This window comes from Pogona vitticeps, chromosome 2 (genome assembly GCF_051106095.1).
Source record: "Pogona vitticeps strain Pit_001003342236 chromosome 2, PviZW2.1, whole genome shotgun sequence".
In the NCBI taxonomy this organism is placed as follows: domain Eukaryota; kingdom Metazoa; phylum Chordata; class Lepidosauria; order Squamata; family Agamidae; genus Pogona; species Pogona vitticeps.
The window spans coordinates 65,140,866-65,161,543 of record NC_135784.1 but is presented as its reverse complement, the minus strand read 5'-3'; the positions used below and the strand labels follow the sequence as shown (position 1 = coordinate 65,161,543).

The following is a 20,678-nucleotide window of genomic DNA, read 5'->3' as shown; positions in this document are numbered from 1 at the left end:
AACAAAACACTTCTGAACTTTATGGTACTTCCTACATCCTTGTTAACTTTAACTTGAGATTGTTCATCAAATTACAGCCAAGACTATCATTCTTCTATGAGCGCAGACAAGCAAGTCCAGTGCTATCCTCTCTTTAGCTGTTGTGATGCAGAGCTTAGTACTCCTACTTTCTCAAAGAAGTGGGGTATATCTCACATGGCTATTGCTTGTCAAAACTATTCTCATTCTTTTTGTCCCACATTCCCTAATTTTACCTCAGTCTCTGTTCATACAGTTACCTTAAAATTCTGTCCTGTGTCTCCACTTTTTTTCAGCATGTCCCGCAACTCCAACTGTCCTTCCCTGTACTTTGCTCATGTTGTCAAAGAGGTCCTTTGCCCTGCTGTCAGAGCATATTCTAATAGCAGTTGCCTGATGCCTTAGCATAGGAGGTTAACTCCTAGTGCCAGAGTACAGTTGCATGGGGTCTGTTTACACTGCTACATTTGGAGGCTTGTGTTCAATCTTGTTTGATTTCAGTATACCTGTTTGAGTGAAGGCACCTGTGTTTTCCAGATATAAATGTTGTTGAATCTGGGTGGTAAAATGGCAAACTTTAGATATGAATGTGTGAAAACAAATTTCACTCATCTTGAAAACCCACTGGGTGGCATTAGATAAAAGTGCTACTTTCTATCCAAACAGACATTAGAGCAGTGGTTCTCAACTTTGGGTCCCCAGACATTCCTGGACTGCAACTCCCAGAAGCCCTTGCCAGCACAAACTAGTGGTGAAGGCTTCAGGGAGTTGCAGTCCAAGAATGTCTGGGGACCCCAAGGCTGGGAACATTCTTTAAAAGATTTCTGTGATTGTAAAATGCATGTCAGCAGCATCTTGGAGGGGGGTGGGGAAGGAGTAGAGTTTAGAGGTAATGCATTAGTGAATAGTGAAACTAATCTTCTTCATGGCACAGCCTTGAAGCTTGAAAATGTCCCTTTAAGTATAACCCTTAAATGACAGGTGGAACCCCTTCCAACTGTTATTTTAGTGATTGGTGACTATTCATTACAGTGGACAAAACTAAAGTTGATTTAAATCATGATTAAAATTATGTCTTAAATAATTTATTTAAATTGTCAAGAATATGTGTTTGTTTATTTAAATCATGATTTAAATCAATTCCACCCTGTTATAAATGAGTATATATTATGAATTAAGTCTGGTTCTTCCCAGCAGATAATGCAAATGTTAATTAGGTCAAAATGACAAACTACCTAGAAAATTAATTAAATAAACATGTATTTAATTTTCTAGGAATAGCATACTATACACACAATCTGCTGTGGCAGAATTATCAGTGGTTTCTAATTTGAGTTAATATAAAATGTGAACCTTCTAAGTTTTGAAAATGTAATCACAGGGATCACAAGTTTCTATATTTACATCTTTCATATAGTCTATATTTCATTGTCATTGGGGTATTTTCGTGTCCCCATCTTTATGTTTTCTTGACAAATCTACATCCCCTCCATGCCTGCGGGGCTTACAAGTTTTGATATGAGCCCTTAAAAGAATAGAGCTATGAACTTAAAGCTGTTTCTTTCTTTACTAGAGCTCTTTCTTTCAAAGAGTGGAGGGGACTGCACATTTATTCATCAATTCATAGAGTGCCAGAGTGAGTACACAGCATTCCTCTCCTACACTGGAAGTCTATAAAAATAAAATCATATTTTGTTCTAGAATGGGAATAGTGATATTTTTGTAGAGTTACGATAAGCAGATTTTGCAGGTATGGTAAGCAGATCAGATTTTTTTAAAAAGGCTATATCGATTTCCATGTCATGGATCACTTTAACAGACATAATCTAGTACACTGTGGCTAAAATCCTGTTGCTTAACAAAGTAAGTCACTGCTTTAGTGGGCCCATTGGATCAGTGTGGATTTGATGAGTCAACTCCTCCATAAATTCCATTGATTCAAATGTGCACCTACTCTAGTTGTGACTTACTACACTAAACAACAGGATTTCAATTTATATGTTTCTAGATTAGTAACCATAGTAGTTTAGTATTATGGAAAAATAGCCTTCAGTGGAAAGGGGAGATCCAGAATGAGACATCTGAAGATTGATTTCTCATGATTTTTGTATGTTGGGATGAGGTTTGTCAGACATTTATTAAATTGTAAATATAACCAGAACATTTGGTTGTTGGTTACACTGCATATCTCAAAATAATTGTTTCATTCAGATTATTATAAGCTGAGCAACAATTTGGGTATATTGTAAAATAGGCTAACAACCCATTTTTGCTAGAGTCTGAGATGAACACGGTAATCACATTTTACTATGGAAGGTGGGAGGCAATATGCTCCTCAGGGATTCCAATTTGGCCCACAGCACCCCTACCCCAATATTTTTTAAAGAAAGATTAAAAAATGTTGGCTCAGAAGGTCCCTTGTTGTGATGTTTTGGGCAATTCTAACATAGAATCATTGAATCATGAAGTTGGAAGGGGCCTGTAAGGCCATCAAGTCCAATCACCTGCTCAGGTCAGGAATACAAATCAAAGGATCTCTGCCAGGTGGTTGTCTAAATGTCTCTTGAATATCTCCAGTGTTGGAGCACTCGCCACTTCTTGAGGTAATTGGTTCCATTTCTGTACTGTTCTAGCAGTTAGGAAGTTTTTCCTGATATTCAACCGAAATCTGACTTCCTGTAACTTGAGCTCATTATTGTATGTCCTGCACTCAAGTATGTTTGAGAACACATCCTGCCTCTTGTCTGTATGACAGCCTTTCGAGTATTTGAAAAGTGCTATCATGTGTTTGTGTGTGTGTGTGTGTGTGTGTGTGTGTGATAGAGAGAGAGGTCCTCTATCCCCCCTTGCACCCAGAGTTCCGTCACAACCGTACAAAACATGATTGCTACATGGAGGAGGAAGAGAGCTGTGCAGAGGGAGGCAGAGGTGTGCGCAGGCTTAGAGGGAACCTTATCCTCTTTTCTCAAGGGTAAACATGCCCAGTTCTTTAGACATGTTTGATGCCCCCTGGTCTCTCTGCAGCCCAAACTGCTCTATTTCAAAATGTTTTTTAAAACTTTTATAGTCACTAGAGGGCACAAGAGGACTTTTTCGTTTGAAAACCACCAATTTTTGCATGATTTTTATTTATTTTATTTTGGGGGGAGTAATGAGAGTTATAGAAACAGATATGACCCTTCACGTACACTCCCAAAGCCTCTGGAGTTTGCTCACCCATTCTGTAAAAGGAGAATCATATGTATTGTCTCTGAGGTTGCATCACATCTCTTCTGGTTTTGCAGTAATATTTGCATTTCTAAACATATATAAGTTACTTGAGGATGTTCAACCTTATATTAGACTAGTGCTATGGGAGATTGAGATTCAGACTCCTGAAAGTTTTCCCAAGCGTGGTTACAGCATACAGTGGGGAGATTATGTGTTTCAGAGTTTCATAAAATGGGATTATGACATATTCACTGGAAGCAGTTTGGACAGGATTTGAGGGAAAGTCTGTATGATCTGTACATGTTTGTTCAGGCTGTTCTGGGAAGCAGTAACTCAATAGGAAATATCAAATTTTTCTTCCTCCATCTCACAGTTCTGTGCATTTACTTCAACATTGTTTTACCTCATTAGATACTCTACTATATTACAAATATTATGTGCTTCCTGGTAACAAATAAGGAAAAAAATGTAGGGGAGTAGTATTTGGCATTGCTTCCCCCAGTGGCAGACTTTTTAAAAACATTTCTTATCAGATTTCAGTGCTCGCTTTTTTCATTTTTGTCTGTCTATTTATCTTTCCATTATTCACTTCTTTCTTTGTTTCATCAATATAAAAAATTCTTTCAACATTTTACTGTTTACAGCAATAATTTTAACAGTCTTATACACTGTAGTTCCTTTGCAGGACTTTGTAGCAAAAAAAACGGAAGCATGAATACACTTGTAGACAAAATATGCAAGGAGTGTGTATACATTTACTAAGAAACAGAAGCATTTACAAAAAGAAAAAGAAAAAAAATCTTACAGTGCCCTAACAGTTACTAGTTTTTTGGTACAAGCTTCTGTAGACCATAGTTGATATACTCAGAGGTGTATGGTGAAATGGGTTACGTTTCACAAACAATATGCCAAATAAAAATGTTAGTCTTTAAAGTACCAAAAATTGTTATTGTTTTTGCTGTAACAGATTGATCCTTGAAACTTCACGGTAAAAATATTGGGGGGTTCTCAATGCTGTGCCACCAGTTCTGTGACACAGAGCAGCCATCACAGCTTTCCCAGACCCATGGAGGTTTACCGACTGTTTGTAATAAAAGAAAGTGTCATTATGCTTCTATCCTCTGGGAAGCATACCTGTAAAAGACTAAGTATCATAGTGGTTACAGACAAGACAGTATCTTGATACGTTATGTAGAAGCTTGATCTGGTGATTTGATGTCATGTGACTTCATTATTCCTAATCAGCAACCAGATATTATTTTATTATCAATTTAAGAAGCATGTGGTAACTATTTCAAGGCCTGATGGTAATGCAGAGAAGATTTGTTTTACATTTGATACTCATTGTTTTGTTATGAAACAGTGAGCTCACATATTTGGTAGATATACAAAAAAGACCCCTGCCTTAGGCCTTAATACATTTAAAGGGAAGATCTTTGGAAGGAAGTATTCCCTTCAAAGGTCAATTCATTCCTACCACATTTCTGGGCACTGTCAGCTGCAATCAAGAACATTTTTTAAAAGCCTTTGGAGAGGTTGCATCTATAGACCACATAATACTATTTTAGGCAAGTTCTTTACAGGTCAGTGATGAGGTACATTTTTATGTTCAGTTTGTGCTTTATTCACATGTGTCATATTTGTTCATAAACTGACCTGTTTTGACCAGATTCATTTCTCATGGAGGAAACTCACCATAGCTTTGTAGCATAAGCCTTGAATGTGTGTTTCTGTTTCTGCAGACAATGTGGTCTAGTCTACCTTAGTCTGACTACATATCAGAAAATACCTGTAATAGTCACATCTCAAATTAAACAGGCTTTCCTGGGATTACAGCCTTATCCATGAATAAAAGTTGTGGCTTTTATTTAATTGAGTTGTCCCGATCTACCTGCCTTCCGATTTATCCAGCAAAAAAGCAGGTGGAGCAACATAGTGCCTTCTAAAATATTTGGAACTTCTTTGTACATACATCTGCAACACTCAGATGCCCTAACTCTTTCTCTATTACACCTTCTTCTGCATTTGTGAAATGTCTTCTTTGAAAACAGTTGTGGTTGATAATATGTGATATACAAACTACTTAAAATTTTGGTTTGCTAAAGTTGTTCATACATACAAACTATGAAATTTTGTTGCAGTCACTCAGTGGTGCACATGAATAAAATGTATTTAATGCTTAAAAATCAGCATTTTAAATTTATGTGAATTATTTCCACAACTCTTCATATTCATTGTACCATGTTTTCTGCTTTTTGTGCCTTCAGAATACAGTACTATAGAATCTGTGATCTTCCCATTTTCTATCCCATCTGTCTTGTGCTACTTCTTGCTCTTCTTTCACTCCTCAATTTGCCACTTTTCTTGTTACTTTTGTTCTCTTCACTCATACTTTCTTTTGCCTCCTTAGTCTGATTTTTTCCACATCGTTATGTTAACATAATTTTCTTTTCTTGCCTGCGCTTGTACTGTCTTGTACTGCCTAAAAAGCATGAAGCTACCAGGCTTGTGCATCTTGTTCCGATCTTCTTGTAGTTCTTCCTTTTCAGTCTTATGGGGGGGTCATTATTGGAAAAAGATAAAGGAACTGATAAGTTGAAATATAGACTGCTGCATTATCAGTGTATTTCCAGGATAAGATATTTAATTTTGCTACCACAACAACAACAACAACAAAAAAAATAGGGGATGATAGTTTGTCTACAGAAAATGTGTACCAGAGGTATATGATGTAACCAACACTGTAAAAACTGGACTCTGTGCAATATTTATGCAGTATATCTGTGAAGTGGCCATTAGGGCTTTTTTTACATCTATTTTTTTCTTCAGTGGGTTTGGTTTCCAAAATCTTTTACAGTATGTTCTATTAGTTTTTCATCTCATTTTTGCTTAGATAATTAAAACTATAAAACTTCTTTATATAATAGCTTCATTGCAATAAAAAATCCCACTGATTATGACACAGAGAAGTGTGAGGTAATTGCCTGTTTAAATTTGGTCATGGAATGTAGATTGAAATGTGTACAAAGAAATGCTTGCACAGTTTGAGCTAGGATAGTAACACTTGTTTTATTCAGCAGACAAGCTCATAGATGAAGGACATCTTTCCAGACTGGACGAAACAAAGATTCTGAAAGGTTAGACACATTAATTTGTTTTTGAGAATCTGAGAAAAACTGAATATGGGGATAGACTTTTTTTGTAAGTGTGGGGGATGTTTGACAGAGTGCAGTAAACCCCATCATTGCTGTTTAGCTCTCAGTCCTAAAAAGATGTTTCCAAATAAATGTTCTTACAAATGTGTTATTGTTACTAGACATAAATGGAGAGACATTTAAAATGTGCAAGGTTGAGGTTTCATTTGCATCTTTTTAATTTTCAGCCTGGGCTGTGGAAGTAGATTCAGAGCATGTCTTACAAATTGTGTAGTTATTGGTGAATGCCACAGTATTCTTATATTCTTGAATTTCTAATCCAATATGCAAGAATTTATTATTAGAATTTTCACATCACTACAAACTATATTATATTCATAGTTTTTAAACTTTGGTTTTCTGGAATTACTTTCCCTAAACTCTGCATATTTTAATTGAATTATTAATAATTCATTACATTATCTTAAAGAGTCATCCCCTCATTTTAAAACTCTGGGCACTGAAAAACCCATATGCAATTGGTTTACTTATAATTTGTCTGTGTTCCTGTTTGTGCAAAGTGGAGACAGCATGCCATATTTGGAAAAGAATGCAGACAATAAACACAAGTGTAACTTAATGCTTGCATGCCTGTATTATCTTCGAGAATGGTGAGTTATTTTTGCACTGATGTGTAATGCATTCCATCTAAAGATGGAAAAGATTCTGTCATGAAGTTTTAAATAACTTTAGGATAAAAACAGGGTAAAGGCTATGCAATGTGCCATAATTTCTGATAATACAAAATGAGTCTGGTTGCTAATAGAATCCATCCATTAAAACCTAACTGATATGATAAACCTAAATTTGAATTATTTCATTTTTGCAAGGGAAGGAACTGTGGTTTGCTCTCATAGGCTTTGCAGTTAAAGTCCCCAACATTTGCCCTTATATATGAACAGAAGAGTTGCAGGACTAGAAAGACCTTGGAGACCTATTGCCAGTCAGGGCTGTCTGTTTGGATGAATAGTCACTCCTAGTTTAAAGTACTGTATTTTTTGCACCATAAGACTCACTTTTTTCCCACAAAACAGGGGTGTGGAAAGTCTGTGCGTCTTATGGAGCGAAGAAAACAGATTATATTTTCCTGTTTTCTTCTCCTAAAAAAATTGGTGCGTCTTATGGAAAGGTGCGTCTTATGGAGCGAAAAATACGGTAGTTTCCTATGTTCTTAAGCTTGGGCAATTCAATGTTTCTGCACTGATATAACAGGAGTTCACATTCCAGATGATTTAACTAACTATACTGTGATCTTCAGTGACGATATCCACAACATTTCTGGACTACTTCTTTTCTTGGGTGGCCCAAAAGAAAAATCTGTCTGGATCTTACAAATACAGTATATTTTATACATTGCCTTTGGAAACCAGAAATATGCAAAAATATTGCAAGTTAGGCACTAGAGCTGAGATTGAAGAGCTGTGTTCAAAGTCCAGAACTTGTGATTCACCTAAGGAGATTTGATGCATTTTCTTCAATAGCAATTTCCCACGACTTATCATAAACAATGTTGTAACTTCCCTCTGTTTTAAAAATATTCTGCTTTGCTGTCTGATGTTCGGGAAGCATAAGCACAATTCTCTTTAAGTGTCTTGTATATTTGGAAGGGAACATTGCACCTTTATTGAAGAACTGAATTCTTTATCTTCTGTTGAGATTGTGTTCAGTGTTAACTATTTTATGCAGATCTCTGTAAAGTATAGGTAATACTGTAAGCCTAAAACCAGAATGAGAATGGGGAGTGGAAAGAAACAAAAAGAAGGGAAGGGAATGAAATCCAGTGGTGATAGACTTTTTTAAATGCCTGGTTCTGTTGTGACTCAGCATCATCATACGTAGAGGGATCAGTTGTTCCTTTTATGTCTTTATATGGAAATATGAATTACATTGCCAGGAACACATTCAAATTGACATTCTTAAGTTAGTAGACATTTTAAGCTTGTAGCAATTTAACATATTAACTTATAACACAATTTCAAAATAAAGGAGTGGAAAAAATTAAACTGGCATATAAATATCAGATGAATGAAAAGTGTTTATGAGAAAGATTATGTCAAATGCACATATCTAGGAGACATTTGAGCAGTTTCGGTGCCTCCGCTGAGTACCAGAAGATAGATACCCAAAGCAGGGCCTCTGATTTGGCAGGCAAACTAATACAAAGAAGGAGTCCCCTTTGTTACCCAAGCTTCAATAGAAGCTATTCAGGGCTTTAGTGATTAAAACCAGCACTCTGAATTCAGCCTAGAAACAAGCTGGCAGCCAGGGTAGCTCTTGATACTGCCATAATTCACTCTCTGTAGTTAACCCAAATTAACTACGTGGTTGCTTCACTTTATATTTGTTGGAGCTTCTAAATGTTAGCTGAGGAAACTATATTGACTGCCTGTATGCTGCCAACTTACATTTAAGACATTGACACCAGTATACTGTACAAAGCTCTGAGGAATTCAGGGCCAGGGCATTTAAAAGATTGCCTTACTCCCTACGTGTGTTTGGATGCCATCCTCATCAGGGTCTAAAATAATGAACACTTCAGAGAACGCACTTGTTGGTTCAGAACAAGAACATTAATGTCACAGCATCCACTCACTGAAAGTCTCTCCCAGCTCAGAGCTGACAGATATTGAACCTTTGGGATTTCAGACATGTAGTGAAAGCTTAGTTGTTTCCATGCCTTCCCAGGAAGATTATGACCGTGTGTTTTTGTTTCTTTCCTTTTATCATGCAATTGTCACTTTAAAGTATTGTGCTATATTTATTATGGTTTTATTAGGTATGTCTGTATTGCTTAGACACTTCAGAATACAAGTGATTAATGCAGTGGTGCCTCGCTTAATGATGTTAATTGGTTCCCAAAAAAACATCGCTATGGGAAAACATCGCTAAGCGAAACGCGGCTCCCCCATTGGAATGCATTGAAGCCTATTCAATGCATTTAATGGTTTTGACAGATCTGTTTTCGCTATTTTTAAAGTGTCTTAAAATGTTCAAAAATGTTTTAAATGCTTGGAATTGTTAGTGCACCTTGTAAAACCTTTGCAAACTTAATTTGGCTTTGTTCTGAGTCTTCGTTAATTTTTGGTGAATTCCCCCCCCCCCATTGAAATGCATTGAACTGTAGGTTTGACAGCTGAATTTCTGCTTTCTTTGCGTCACCAGTGACCTTGACAGTTTTGAGGCTGTATTCAATATTTGACCATTCTGAGGTTTTGTTCATTTGCATTTGCTGTTCATTGCCTCAAATCCCTTGAAAAATCAGGGAATGGAACCAACTGCTTAGCAGCATTCTAGTCATCTCTGAAATCCATAAAGAAATGAGATTGTTGATAGAAATGCCAGCCACATCAGTAGAAATTACCCAACACGCACTGAAAATGAATGAAATCCATTAAGTGCTAAAAATGGACCAAATGAATTTGCTCTCTGTCTCTGCTAAATTTTGGAGCCACCCATAGCCTTAACTTTGGAGGGCAGTAACCAGTTCATCGTGATGCCATAACTTAAATATATATGCTGTCTGGATAGCCCAGTGGTTTAGGCATTTGGCTGTGGAGCCAGAAGCTGGGACTTCGAGTCCCCACTATGCCTCCTGTGAATTCAGCTAGCCTGTGTGTCCTTGGGCAAGCTGCATAGTGCTGGAGCACTACCAGAAGAAGGAAATGGTAAACAACTTCTGAGAATTCTCTGCCTGGAAAACTGTGAAAAGGGTCACAATGTTGGTTGAGATGTTTCACTACTCATCCAAATACAGTGGTGCCTCACTTAGCGATTGCTTCATTTAACGAAGAATTCACTTAACAATGTATTTCTTGGAGGAATTTTCTGCATCGTTTAATGATGTTCTCTGTGGGGGATTTTCACTTAACGATGTCCGTTTTCGCTCATTTTTAAGTGTCTTAAAATGTTTGAAACCTGTTTTAAATGCTTGGAATCGGTAGTCCACCTTGTGAAACATGTGCAAACTTAATTTGGCTCTGTTCTGAGTCTTCGTTAATTTTTGGTGATTTTTTGTTTTTCCCCTTTAAATGCATTGAACAGACAGTTCAATGGATTTAAATGGGGAAAACAAAAAAATCACCAAAAATTGTCATGAAAAAAATATCTGCAAGTATAAAAAATTATGCAGAAATATCAAAATCTTCCTGGGGCTGTTTGTTAGGAAGATACCTGCTTCTTTGCTTCTTATACCCAGATAAATGGTTGTGTCCTTCAAAAATACTGGAATTAATTCAAATATTTGTCGAACTATAATGTGTCTTGTCAGAAAATTATTTCTTATAACTTGCCTGTACCTTGTTTTCTTAAGAGGTCTATATAGAATAAGCTTTTATAATGAAAAAGTCTTTTGGTTTAATTAATCTAGAGATGGTTTGAATGGGGAATAGTTTATGATACATCAGGACTCTTTTAATATAGAAAGAACGTCTATTTCCAACTAATGGCCTTTTAAAAATGGATTATATCATACTTAATTGCAAATAATAATGTTAGTTTCTTTTAAATTTTATACTGTTTTACTTGATGCCTCATCTTATGATTATGCAAATGTTTTCCCTCATTCACTCACCACAACTTGCCATAAAGCAGCATTCATTTCTAATAGCTCTTTTTTGTTGTTCTGAGTTTAGCATGTTACAATATCAGTATTGTTCTAGAATGGGTTTTCTGTGTCCCTCTCTCCTGATTTGCTCCCAGAATTAGTGAACAAAACAACTAACTTTACACTAGAGTCCAGCTGGCCAGAATACAACTTTTAAACAAAAGGCTAAACTATGCATGAGGTAACTGCATCCTGTGTTGGATTGTTTAGTTTTAAATATGTGACCTGGAGATATTTAATCCAGTTGGAACAGCAGCGCAAAGAAGAAAACATTGATTTTAGTTCACTTTTTTTAAAGTTTGTTTTGAATTTGTACAGTTTTATAAAACAAGAATATAACTTAAATTGGTTTCAGATATCTATATATTTTAATGGAGAAATTACTTTATTTTGCAGAAAATCAGGCAAAAGGTAAAGAAGCTGAACTATCAGACACTTTGAGCCCAAGCAAAGAGAAAAGCAGTGACGACACTACAGGTATGTAGTTTAAGCCAACTCATTTGATACCAATTTTTAAGATGTTTTAAATAGCTTTTGCTTTTATTTTAAAAGATTGATAAAACAGTTAAATACATTTTCATTGTTTAATCAGTTTTGTAAGGCTATGTTCAGTGTCAACTTTGTTCGAATATTACATTGCTCAGAATGCTAAAATAATTTAATTTTCTCTTTAGATGCTCAGATGGATGACCATGAACTGAATGAACCTATTGCTAAAGTAGCCCTCTTAAAAGGTAACAAGAGAGAGAGAGAGATTGGAGGATAGCTAAAAAAAATGATGGAGTGGGAAAAACAATTTTGCCCCCCCAAATGTTGAAGAGTTCTCAATTGCTTTTTAAAATTCTTTTCTGAATACTATATATACAGCCTGTGGCTGAATCCAATACAGTAAAGAGTTCCTTTAAGTTTGTTTACTCTAGTGCAGTTTTACATAGAATGTTTTATTTGGAAGCAATATATTCTGCAAAGTACTATACTGTACTGTGCAATTGGAGGGTGAAAGGGTACTGTAGACCCTTTCCCCTTCCAATTGTGTTAATATTAGCTAGATTTTTTTCTAATATTACAGTAAAAGAAACCTAGGTAGGTTTATTTTGAATCTTTTATTTCAATCTAATGAAAAATCTTCAACTTGGATGGCATCATTTTTATGTATATTTGCCAACAAAACTGCTCACCAGAATAAACCTTGGAGCACCAGATCCAATAATGAACTGCATTTTTGTCCACTTTAAATCAAGTTTTTTTTTGGGGGGGGGGGGGAAACTAGTCCAGGATGTGACAGCCCTAGATTTTTTTAAAGATCAAAACATCTACCACATGCACTTTCCTCTATATTTTTGTATTGGCTGTATAGGACCCAAGCTCAGTTGAAATTAACATACATGCTATGTGCAGTTATAATGCCCACAGGATTGCACATGTATATCAGAAATGATGCAGCACTGTGTCTGCATTTTGATAGAGTGGCTTGTAGACCAAAACCCTATTTCAACCTTGGCCACATGCCATATGACAAGGGACTGAGAGTGTAGAAACCCTAGTCTGACCACCACTGCATTTCCACATATTTGTAACTTCTGTGAAAGGCATCTTAGTGTTTAGAGTGGTCCAAATAAGATGTGGGAAATCTTTGACTGCATCTCCCAACATCTTTGCTGAAAATGCAGGATGAATTGGACAGATTGGATCAGAACTGTATTGCTGTAGTATGCCTTCGGCCAGCATCCTTTCTGCAGTTGTCCCTTGAATAGTTCCAGTGGTAGCTTCAGGGATCATTTCCACATCCTGATTTCCTCCCTCCTTCCCACACCCACTGCTTTAAACAAAGATCAAGATGTTAGAAAATGGATAATGGATCATCCATATCACATTTAGTTTGTTCTTGCATATGGAAGGGTGCTTGTAAACTTGGAGTGGGCCCACTCTAGCACAATTTACTGTGCTAAGCAATGGGGTTTTGGCCACTGAGTACTAAACCATAATTACAGCTAGTCTAGATCTTTTGAGTCACTGAGATTCATACACATGTTGACTTAACAAATCCCACTGGTTCATAGGGTCTGCTACTAATTGAATTCAGCCTCAGGGTTAGTTTGGCGTTGACCTCGCAAGACACTATTTTTCCAAGATAAACATACTAATTGTAGACCATCATAAAGCTAAATGTGCCTAAGACATCGGTGGAAAATCCATATACAGTGGTGCCTCGCTTAACGAGTGCACCGTTTAACGAAAAATCCGTATAGCGATCCCTTTTTGGGGATCGCTATACGGATCAGCCCCAATCGCCGCACTCGCTTTGCGACGATTGGGGCTCCGGCGGCCATTTTGGAGCCGCCGAATCCCTCGGGGTTTCCTAGACATTGCTTTGATTTCTGTGTGGGATCTAAGTTGTTTTCTTTATTCTTTTGTTTCTAACTTATAAAAGGATAATAAAATCAGTACCCAAAATTAAACATTGTCTATATACAGGTTATATTTAGTGTGCTTATGAAGAATTGTTCATGTCTGAAATCTTATTGGACATAATATATTATGATTAGATTTATAATCCTGCTTTATTCCAGTCCATTTACCCTTATTTCCGCATGCAGGACTTGAGAGGATGACTGAATTTCTAACCATGTGTTATCTCCTAACCGTTATCTAATTCAGTGCTAACTAATTTTGCACGACTTTTTAAGATTACACCTTCACTAGTTAGTAGAAATTAAAACATTGCTAAAACTGATGCTTTAAAGAAAAATGTTTTTTTAGCAGATGAATTGCAGGGTGCACAATCAGAGACTAAACAAGAAATTCAACAGCTGCACAAGGAACTGGTTGAAGCCCAAGAGCTAGCTAGAACAAGTAAACAAAAATGCTTTGAACTGCAAGGTGAGATGAAGGTTCTTTTGACTCTGCAGAGTAACCAGGCGAACCTTCGCCAAAAACACACACATTAAAATCTATTTGGCTTGATCATTTTTAATCTGTTTTCAATCTATTCATAATTTTAATGTAATGGAGGGGGAAAGGAGTCTGAGGCTGCACACTTTTATTCATTTACCTATGAGCAAAGCCCACTAACTTGGTTCTAAGTAAATATATATATATGATTGCACTGTAATTTAAATACTTAATTCAAGCAGTGAAAGTAAGGTGCCGTGAAGAGAGGTTTAGAATTTTTAAAAGAAACTTAACATTTATTAATAACTAGCAAAGTAACTGAATTATTTTTATATATTAATTTACTTACCTTGTTCTGACAGAATTATTTGTAATCACCTACTAAACTCAAAATAGCTTGAAGCCCCCACCCTTTAAATTTTAAACTGTTCACAAGTAAATATCCATAGAAACTTCAGATATTTTCATTTAACTCATAGCTCTGTTGGAAGAAGAAAGAAAATCCTATCGACTGCAAGCTGAGGAGTCCACTAAACAAATCCAAGTTCTTCAAGGTAAAAAAAAAAAAAACTAAGAGAAAAGATCCAGATGATGGAATTGAAGAAAATAAGAAATTGCTAACATTGTTCATGCAAAGTTCAAAAAAACAGAATGATATTCATGTTGCTAAAAATGGCTAGACAAATTGACAAAGTAAAGATATGTATGCCAAACAAATCAGTCTGTAACCACAATTACTCAAATAGAGTAATCTTTGAATTGATTTCACTTTTATTATTCTTATGATTATACTAAGTCTACATCATCCTTTTTGTAATTTAAAAAAAAATCACTTCTGCTGGATTCACCTTTGCCCTTCAAATCACAGAATGCAGATTTGAGTGACCATCTTTTTTCTCTCTCTTTCTTCGTTGCTGTGTTGTTGTTTTTGGTTTAATTTTTCTTGGATGAAGCACTCTTCCACTTGAAAAGCACTCATCAGTCTGGCATGCCGTCATCTTTCCTTCCACTGTGAGGGAAAAGAAAGGGAACTGGTGGCACTACTGCCCTACACTTACCTTCCACAGTTGCAGCTATCTTTTTTCAAAATAGCATATTTAATTGAAGACTGGAAAGTAGTACAAAATTCAGTCGCTTTTGGAAGTCCTTAAAGTAATAACATAGATAATAGTTTAACAGTAAAACATAGGCTATGAATAGAAATATTCCCTGCCCTCCACCATGAGTAACACAATCCCACGTTTTAAACAGCATTTTCATTACTCCAACACTAACCGCTTTTAAGCAGGGTGCATTTGATTTAAATCAAATCGATTTAATTTTTTTTAAATAAGATATTTTTGACAATTTAAATTTAAAAATCATTTTATTTAATGATTTAAATCAATTTGATTTTAAGAAATAATTGATTTTTATCCACCCTGCCCTTAAGAGTTACAGATCAGTTTCTCCAGAAACAAACAAAGAATTATTCTGCTGCCATTCCTTCTCCTTCCAGTGGTTGGAAGTCATCATGGCTCTTTGACTTTAGATGTTGCAGCTCTGAGCAAATAAGTTGTCCAATTGATGATATCTAAATCAGTCTCTACAGTTTCTTAGCCACTACATTCTTCTCTGTCCTGCACTTCTTTTTCTGTTTATTTTAACTTTGAATGGTGAGGTTTAACAATCTGAAGTTTTCATTGGCAACACTACTTTTCATTTAATGACTATGGTGTTTTGGGGATTTCTTCAGTCTTTGTCATTTGCTTTAGTATTTTTTCATTGCTTGCCTTTCAATCCAGAAGGTTCCTAGAGCTGTACAATAGATAGCATGTCAAATGCTTCTAGCTATTTTATAGTTACTTATGTTCAGATCCACAATTCCTTGTAATACAGTAGCATTCAGAGCACTGTACAATGCAGATTCACAAACCTAGTTTTAACACATACTAAATTGTTCATCTTAAAGACAAAGAACTATTTTTATTCTGACTGTTATTGCATAACTGATTCTAATGTTTATCCAGCTGAAGTCCAAGATACTTAACATTTATTAGCATGCAATACAATTTGACTTTGGAATTTCAAGTTAAATCCTTTAGTTATTTGCTTTTTTCTGATTACCATGAACCAGACTTTCTTAACTTTTATTTTAGACCATGTTTATTATTTATGTCATTGCCTATATGGGTAACTTTTACAAACCATTTAAATGATCAGATAGTAATATTTATACAGTATTGCTCCCATATTGCATGTTGCTAATAACCTCTCTGTTGGCAATGTAAATCATAATGTAAATAAGTATTTCACTAAAGATATTGGAGTACAAACAGCTATTCAGTTACCCACTTCATATTATGATTTTACCCTTGACATCAAATAATAGAGAATTACTATTATCCATCAGAAGTGGGCATTATTGTTTTTTTAAATATACCTGTTACCTCCCTGATCCTTATATGCACAGTAAAAGTATCACTGTCATGCCCTACATAGTACAGTCTAATTCTGAGGAGGAAAGCCAGGATAACCTGCCTCAATAGGACCAAACCTGGGAGGAAGAAGGGCTCAAGGGCTCAGCTGGCAGCCAGAAGCCCAGGAGACTGAAGCAGAGCCTTGCCCTTTAAGAGAAACCCATAACCTACAGGTGAGAAGGGAAAGCCCTGAAGTGAAATAAGCCCTGAATATCTATGATTCAAAATACTGAATAAAAAAATGATGAAGATGAGACACACTATCCAGCTGTAACACATAGTAGAACAATAACGCCTGGAAAAGGGCGACACCTACACCACATTGGGAAAAACCACAGCTCAAGCTCAGACCAAGTTTGCTAAAGCCAAAACTTTCTTTGTTCTTGTATTCAGTATACTTTGCTTCCCTGCCTGATTGATCTCCAGCTAATCCAACCTGGGCTGCGTAACAACCTTGCTTCCAGCTGCTTTGAACCATGGTTTGGATATGTGTGTTTTTTTTGAACAGACACTTTCTCTGGTCCAAGACTATTTTCCCCTCTATGCCATTCCTGAACGCTGGTTATATATTCCCATACTCTGACCCTGACTGGCTTTAGACTTCTTTCATAGAGCTTTACTCCTGCCTTATGTTGCAGAGTGGAACAGTAATGGATTTTTTTTTTTTACATTTTCTTATTTCTGTGCATTGTTTGGACCTTTATTTTCCTAATCTGTATTTGATGTCTTCTTTTATCTTAATTTCCATCTCTCTCCCATCATCTGTAATATTTCTTCCATCATCTCCTTTCTTTTCATTTATGTTTTTACTTTGGAGTTTGTAAAGTAACAAATTACTTTTTAAAAATAATAGCCAGGGCTATTATTTGATATTGAAAAACAACACAGTTCCTTTGTTAGAGTGTAGTCTTCCCTGTATTGCTAGCATATTCTGACAACTCATTTCATTGTTCAGAATTTCAACCCAGTAGGGTAGAGCTTCCAAATGTATGAAGAAGAGAGAAGATACTTTTTGATAGTATCTGAAAATCAATAAATCCTAGGACTTAACTGTACAGATATTAAAAAATCACAAGCATGGTGGATTTGATTTAAATCAGATTTATTTAAATCATGATTTAAATATTTTTTATTATTTAATTTATAAAATATCAGTTTTTAAAATTGAAATCGTGATTTAAATCAATTCGATTTTAAAAAAACATTGATTTTTTTATCTGCCCTGAGTACAAGTTTCTTAGGATAGATTAATGAACCATGTGTTGTGATAAACTCCGATAGCTACTGGACATGTGAACTTTTGATTATTCTACTTTTTAAAAGCTTAATAAAAGAACTACTAATGTAGTAATTATCAGTTGATGCAAGAGATGTGTTGGCATTAAATCACTGTATCCTGTAAGGATGTGTCCTGTACAGATCTCTCTCTCTCTCTCTCTCTCTCTCAAGTAAGCTTAAATGTTCTGGTACTTTAATTTTATAGGGCTGTGGCTGTGCCTGATTAATATAAATATGCCAGTTATTTCCTTGAGAAAAATCTCATTTCTTGGACATGTTCACAGCTCAGCTGCGTCGGCTACAGGAAGATATTGAACATGTTCGTGAGGAAAAAGAGAACGAGATTACCAGTACTCGGAATGAATTGCTTAGTGCTCAGAGTGAGATCATATTACTGCAACAAGTGGCAGAAAAAGCTGCATCTGAAAGGGAAACAGATGTCACAGCTTTGCAAGAAGAGCTTAAGAAAGTGAGGGCTGAGCTTGATCGGTGGCGCAAAGAGGCTTCAGAATATGAAAAAGAGATTGTTAATCTGCAAGCCAGTTTTCAGTTACGATGTCAGCAGTGTGAGGAGCAGCAGAAGGAGGAAGCCATCCGTTTACAAGGTATAGTAGAGATACTTTGTAATTCATAATACGTATAAGGTATGGTGTTCACTGTTTTTAATGCTTAAGAGATTTTTGGTACCTCATTGTGCAGATTGATGATTGTATAGATTGAAATAAATGTAATATAAATTAAGAATGAAGCAAAATTTAAGTGTTTAGTAGATTCAAATTAGATTGAAGAGTACAGTGGGACCCCCCCCCTTTCCATTTTCTGGGCCAGCATTTGTTGATTCACTTATCCGCTGCCAGAAAATAATAAATAAAAAACCATGGAAATACATATTTATACCTATTTCCATGGTTTATTTACCAAAATGGGTGACTAGAGTAAACCGGAGATAATGCTATGTACAGTAGGACCCCCATATCCACTGGGAATTGGTTCCAAGCCCTCCCGATATACTGAAAACCGTGCATAATAGTGAACACTCTCTCTGTGTATGCATATGTGTGTATTTTTGGTGGATTTTTCCACTCCCTTTTATAGAAGTTGCCCCCACTACTCTCTGAAAAGCCATATAGTGCTAAACAAACTGCAATAGTAAGCAGAATCATAGAATCATAGGTCTTATCTACACGACTTATTAGCCCAGAGATATGCATAGGCCTCTTTTGCTGCAATTTGAAAGTAATGTGACAGTCACATGGTACATGAGTTGCTTTCTGTGTCTCCTTCAGATCATCATTAAGGTGTTGCATTTTTACACTGCTTCTCTGGGGAAAACTTTTAAAAAGTTTTAATCTGTATTATAAGGGGCTACAGAGGCTTTTAAAATACAGTAGTGCCTCGCAAGACGAATGTAATTCGTTCCGTGAGTAGCGCTGTCTTGCAAAGAATTCGCTTTGCGAAAAGCGGTTTCCCATAGGAATGCATTGCAATGCATTCCTATGGGAACCTCGCAATGCGAATGAATTTTTTTCATTTTGCGAGGCATTGGTCTTGGGGGGGAAATCGTCTTGTGAAGCACGGCCATAGATGAAACTGTCTTGCAAGGCACCATAGCGATCGCAAAAACTATTTGTCTTACGGGTTTTTCATCCCACGAGGCGTTCGTCTTGCGAGGCACCACTGTAGTTTCATTTGAAGCTTGCCCATTCTGCCCTCACATTGGATGCTCGCCTCACGTGCAGTGGTGAGATGAGGTGTATTCAGTCTATGATATTAAGTTTGACTTCATCATACACATGGTATCTGTTCACTGAATGGCCACTTTTAATTGAAATTTTCTTTGTAACAATTATGCTATAAAACAACCAAAAAGGTATCTTTGTAGGTAAAGATGGAAATTCTAGATTTAGAATGTTCCATGACTTTAAGATGATACTTCCTTCTGTAAAATCATTTATGAAATCCTAAGTGATGCTGCTTGTATGTGTTACAAAGTCTTATTAATAATTTATTTTCCATGCTTTGGCCTGTAGTTGACTAGATTGGTATGATGGGTGTAATCATAATTTACAGTGACGTATAGCAACCTCCCATTTTTGTACCATAATAAAACATTTGGGGGATGTGATTGCTTCACTTTCCTACAGTCCCATGTCTCCTCAGTATGTTCTGTTTTCCCTACAAGACGATGTATACAGAGCACAGTGCAAGGGAAACTGATCTGGATGTGCTCTGTGAAATATCTGTGCTGGAGCATAAAGAACTAAAAGTTGTTTTGTTGCTTGCAAAATAATATTTTATGGTATCATCAAAGTATAGATTACACAAAAATATCTTGCCATTTATTGAGACTGTGTTTAGGTACACAAGTCCCAGTAGACTTATGTGTCTTGCACAATTATGATGTTCACCTTTTGATATCATTTTCTTCTTCATGAAAATGATACTTCTTTTGGAGGAGGTCGTTTACACATCAACTAGAGAATGTATATTATTTCACAATTTGTAAGTAGAAGATTAGTTGAGTCAGTCAGTCCTCTGGTACTTTTTTTGGTTCAGATTGATATGTAGAGTGTAACTATAGTTTACAGTGGTATTTAGCAGTCACCCATGTTTGTACATTCCTTAGCAGTAATTTCTAAAATTAGGTTTATAATGATGCTGATTTCTCACTATAGACATTTTTATTGGAAAATAGGCTTGAGAATGAATATTTATACATTCTAATACATTCAACTAGTATGAAGACGTATCTGTGGGTGTTACTGAAAGTTTCGGAAGATGCGCCTTATAAATTTTAATAGGCAACAACATTACTTGTCTATAGGTGAACTTGAAAAATTGAGAAATGAGTGGAGTGCTCTTGAAGCCGAATGTTTTTCATTAAAGAAGGAGAACTCTTCACTTGCATGTGAGCTTCAGCGACAGGAGAAGGAGCTACATAAGTAAGTGCTGATAAATCTGATAAGAGAAATTCACAAACTGTTGACCTAGTGAAGGAGTGCTTTACCATGTCTGCTGAGCTTA

At 36.0% G+C, this 20,678-nt stretch overlaps 1 protein-coding gene across 50 annotated transcripts in view; it reads left to right on the top strand.

Moving 5' to 3' along the window:
• Positions 1 to 20,678, top strand: part of SLMAP (sarcolemma associated protein) — a 136,980-nt gene that overhangs the window by 100,449 nt on the left and 15,853 nt on the right. For 8 of the 50 annotated variants that reach the window (XM_078385297.1, XM_078385301.1, XM_078385283.1 and 5 more), the window contains 8 exons: positions 1,592 to 1,654; positions 6,309 to 6,365; positions 11,422 to 11,502; positions 11,700 to 11,759; positions 13,789 to 13,905; positions 14,397 to 14,471; positions 17,939 to 18,259; positions 20,479 to 20,596. In XM_078385297.1, coding sequence (XP_078241423.1) covers positions 1,592 to 1,654; positions 6,309 to 6,365; positions 11,422 to 11,502; positions 11,700 to 11,759; positions 13,789 to 13,905; positions 14,397 to 14,471; positions 17,939 to 18,259; positions 20,479 to 20,596 — 892 coding nt within the window. Of the gene's footprint in view, positions 1 to 1,591; positions 1,655 to 6,305; positions 6,366 to 11,421; positions 11,503 to 11,699; positions 11,760 to 13,785; positions 13,906 to 14,396; positions 14,472 to 17,938; positions 18,260 to 20,478; positions 20,597 to 20,678 lie in introns of all 50 variants that reach the window. The other 42 variants (XM_078385292.1, XM_078385298.1, XM_078385279.1 and 39 more) reach the window with 10 other exon arrangements.